Genomic DNA, 4510 nt, shown 5'->3' with positions numbered 1-4510 from the left:
AATATGAACACCACACAAGGGTTATAATATGACAAATGGGTCTGGGGGTCTTTCCCCTGGAAACTTTGAGAGTGAAAGAGTAATTTATGGTGAAAACGTCTATTTATGTCAAGAAAAACACAAAATTCTGTAACTTTACCCCAAGGAGAACATTTTGTTCCTAAATTGAAACATTTAGGACCCACTTCCATAAGTAAATCTGCTAATTTGTACAATAATACAAAGCTGTCATGATTCGGGCTACAAACAAGGGAAAGTGTGATGTTTTCTTTTTTACGTACTCTATTGATCAATAAATTTTCAGTGATGTTAAATATACAGTAGTGCTGACTGCCCCTATTGTTCTGCACGCATGTGAACCATGGATTAATTTCAAATTTAACTATCATGGTGAGAAATACACTTTAACTGCCGCTATTACGTGAAAGGGGCTCAACAGATGGAGTGGGACGCTGCGCCCCTAGAGCTTGTTTAGGGAGTAAGGGAAATGCCAATAAAGAGGTCGGAACTGTGGATTTCATCTTGAACGACTCGCATCAAGTGTTAAAACCAACTGTACCAAAACACAGAATTGGACAACCATATAACCCTACTATGAGACGTTTCACAGGTTATAAAACTGTTTCAATTTAATACTGATAGACGGCAGCTGCTTCTCGCTGCGCTGCCGGTCCCCCGAGGCAGAATGTTCACCTGGAGAGTCTGGTACAGCCTGACTGAAAACAGAGATCCCTTTAGCGCTAGCTTCACAGTGGAGCGTTAAAATCCAGTCAAGAGAAAATCTCCACTGAGTTAGAACGAGAAAGAAAGATGGGATAATCCGTATGCAAACAAATGAGATGTTGACATGCTCTGGGGAAAATCAGAAGATTTTTAAAATCGATCCAGACACATTAATGTTCATTTTGTGGGCATCCCTGAGGGTAAAAACGTTTTTGGGTGAGTTGATTTGGGAGTTGATGGGAGATTGAGGGATTGGGATTTGCTTTTATGTGCTGATGGCTGCCTCTGCAGGCAAGCACCTGCAATTTAAATTAAAGGATCATTCTGGAAGAGTTATCATTCTGTAAGATAAAGGCCAATAACTAATTCTGGCTAACATGTAGGCACCTACTGTAGATGATCAGGCATATTTTTAGTTTTGGAAAGGAAATTACATGCTGAAATTCAAGGGCAAAAAAACAATATTGGCTAACATATAGGAATATCCGACATTTTTGTTTTTAGAGATTTGGAAAGAAAATACAAGTTGTAGGGAACCACAATATTGTTCTAGGGGGTGGGGGGACTACAGTGGGGCAGGGCTCCCAGAGCCCCTTTCAGAGATTTTAGGCTTGGTTGATATTTGGAGAATTTTTAACCCAGCTATTAGAGACCATACATTTTTTTCATTACTGCACAAGACATTTTCTAAGAAATACTTTTTAATGTCAAAATCACTGACTCCCTCCCTTTGATGTGTAATAGGAAATATAATTTCTGAACATGCGTGGGTGTGCCTAGGCCTAGACCTGTTGCCTCAAAGTGAGAGAAGATGCTCTTATAGATGGCGCCTTTACTCCTCTCTTCTACAGGATGCAGACAATATAGAATGGCCTAGGTCTGAGCTAAAAGATAACTACTGGTCTATAGTGTCATCATCAGTGACGGCATGGGAGGACTGAAAGCATTATAAAACATGCTTTGCCCGAGAAACCTGACTTAATTAAAATACCAATATAATATAATTCTATTTTAGAAGATTGAATTCAGTTCATTCAGGGCAAGATAATATTGTTGAGTCAGGAGACAAGGCGGGAAACTTACTTGCTAGAAAATTAAACAGAGAGAATTGGCTTCCACTATTTCTGCAGTTAGATCCAATTCTGGAGATGTTTTTACAACAACTTTAGAAATTAACAACATTTTTAAAGAATTTCACACTGATCTCTAAAGGTCATTATCTACCTATACTGATGAAGAAAAGTGTTCTTTCAAAGAGCCACTATGGCTTCCCAAACTGACAGAAGAGCAAAGAGAACTCCTTAAAGCGGATTTGGCTATACAAGGTAATTAACCCTTGTATTGTCTTCACTTTCGGGACCCTCTCGTATCCCGTCAAATTGACCCGTGACTTATATGGGGTTTTTAATAACAATTTTGAAATTAAATTTTACTTTATAAACTACTAACAAATGTTGTCTTTAACTCAATTTCAAACAACTGAGAAAACATATGTTTAGGGAATGCAATCAGTCTCTACTAGAACACAATTAAAAATGGAAGTGTGGTTCGTTTTTTGTCGTAAGGTTCATGTAAAAAATCCACTATCGAAAAAGCACAAGTGTATATCCAGAATAATTTTCTGAATTGAGTCAGGAATACATGTTTATCACAGAAAATAAGGTAAGGCCATTGATTTTCAGGTAGAAAAAAAATGTACTTTGAAATGGGTCAATTTAACCCGAATACCATACAAGGGTTAAAAAGGTAATGGGTCAATCAATCGTTTCTGCTCCTCTGCTGTTTTCTAATCACTGTGTGTGTGTGTGTGTGTGTGTGGTGTGTGTGTGTGGTGTGTGTGTGTGTGTGTGTGGTGTGTGTGTGTGTGTGTGTGTGTTGTGTTGTGTGGTGTGTGTGTGTGTGGGTGTGTGTGTGTGTGTGTGTGGTGTGGTGTGTGTTGTGTGTGTGTGTGTGGTGTGTGGTGTGTGTGTGTGGTGTGTGGTGTGTGTGTGTGTGTGTGTGTGTGTGTGTGTGTGTGTACCCTAGCTTTAAATTTGTTATTTAAAGTGCACTTTGGTGGGCAAATTATGTGATTGAGCCACTATATTTAAAAGGCCGCAAACATTTTGACATCTGGGGCGGCTGTGGCTCAGTGGTAGAGCGGTCGCCTGCCAATCGGAAGGTTGATGGTTCGATCCCCGCCCCTGCAGTCATTGTCGAAGTGTCCTTGGGCAAGGCCGTGAACCCCGAGTTGCCCCCATTGCTGCGCATCGGAGTGTGAATGTGTGTGAGTGTTTATCTGATGAGCAGTTCGGCAGCCCCGGCCACAGTGTATGAATGTTTGTGAATGGTGAATGTTTCCTGTAGATGTAAAAAGCGCTTTGAGCAGTTGTTAAGACTGGAAAAGCGCTATATAAATACAGCACATTTACATCTTACTGCAATTTCCTAAAAGAAATACTATATCAGGCAGGTTGTTTTATGTTCACATTAATTCTTCCTAGTGGAATTGCTCTGCCACTGCATACTGGCTACACTTTCTGCTGACGGGAAAGGACTTGCATGCTTTGCAATTTGCTCTTACCTGGGCCTCCCAAAATGTCTTGGTCAGGTTGACAAACATCTGACCCACGTCCTTGTCGAAGACCCTCACCCTGTTCCAGTCAAGTGTCAGTGGGCTGTCCTTTCCTTTAAACACCTGACCAAAACACAGCATATCTGTCAGTATATAGTGCGGAGGGAAGAGATCATTGACACTGTGTCAGGGGGAGGGAAAAAGGGGATTCACCTTTGCCTGGAGGACCCAGTAAGTCTCTGGTTTAAAAGACTGGATCTTGTCATGGCGTTCCACACAGAAGCCTAGTGTTGGGGTCTGGCATGGTCCAAATGAGATCAAGGAGGAGTCTAGATTACCATACTTACCCTGGAAATACTTGGTTTGGAACCTGAAAAATATTTGATCAACAAAAGACAGGCTATTATTACCTTAGATCAGATATAGACCGTACTTTCGGCATTTTATCAACATGTCAAGTGTCCTACTAGAGACATGACCACTCTGGATCATGTTTACTCCAAAATTAAGAACAGAGCCATACCCCTCCCCCACCTTGGCCAGTCAGACCATCTCCCTCTCCTGCTCTCCTCAGCCTACATCCCCCTCAGACGCAGTGCCAGGCCCACCATAAAGACTGTTACAACCTGGCCTGAAAATGTACTCCTCAAACTACAGGAGTGCTTCAGCCATACGGACTGGGACTGAGAAGGATAGGGAATGGCCACTATAACTGGCTAATGTGTGAAGGGGGAGGGTCCTAGAGATAATCAAGCAAGCGTAAACATCTGTGAGAGGGAGATACAGACAGATATCAACAATGAGCAAGGAAACTATTGACTCATTCTTTGACCTGCAGCTAGTGTGCGAGTGCCAGAGTCTACAGTGTCACAGTTGGATGATGATTCAGTCAGAGGTTTGTGTAGCGAAAAAGGCCCAAACCCAACATTTTCGGGAAGAATGGTTGCGAGAATTCAGCTGGTTGAGGTACTGTAAGGAGACAAAACTCCATGAACTGTGAATGTTGCAGTCGCTAACCGACAGTACAGGAACTTTGCAGTTTAAACAAAATACACTAGTTAAACACAATCTTAGTCTCAAACACAGAGAATGCCGTGACATGTTAATAAATGGAAAAAGCAACCCCTGTTGCTAAAGCAGGTCCCGTTAGCCCTCCTCTCTTTCCCTAGCTTTGTTCACATCTCAACCCAGTTTGCGTGCACTTCCGGTCGGCGGAGCTGTGTTGATAGACCT

General features: G+C 41.9%; 1 protein-coding gene across 1 annotated transcript in view; it reads right to left on the bottom strand.

Annotated features, from left to right (window-relative positions):
* Positions 1–4510, bottom strand: part of top3b (DNA topoisomerase III beta) — a 153464-nt gene that overhangs the window by 42971 nt on the left and 105983 nt on the right. The window contains exons 6-7 of the mRNA XM_032511256.1: positions 3491–3647; positions 3287–3400 (exon numbers count right to left, since the gene is read on the bottom strand). Coding sequence (XP_032367147.1) covers positions 3287–3400; positions 3491–3647 — 271 coding nt within the window. The remainder of the gene's footprint in view (positions 1–3286; positions 3401–3490; positions 3648–4510) is intronic.

The sequence above is a fragment of the Etheostoma spectabile genome, unplaced genomic scaffold, assembly GCF_008692095.1.
Source record: "Etheostoma spectabile isolate EspeVRDwgs_2016 unplaced genomic scaffold, UIUC_Espe_1.0 scaffold342, whole genome shotgun sequence".
Taxonomy (NCBI): Eukaryota; Metazoa; Chordata; class Actinopteri; order Perciformes; family Percidae; genus Etheostoma; species Etheostoma spectabile.
Note: the sequence above shows the minus strand (reverse complement) of the source record. Positions and strands in the feature narration are given on the sequence as shown.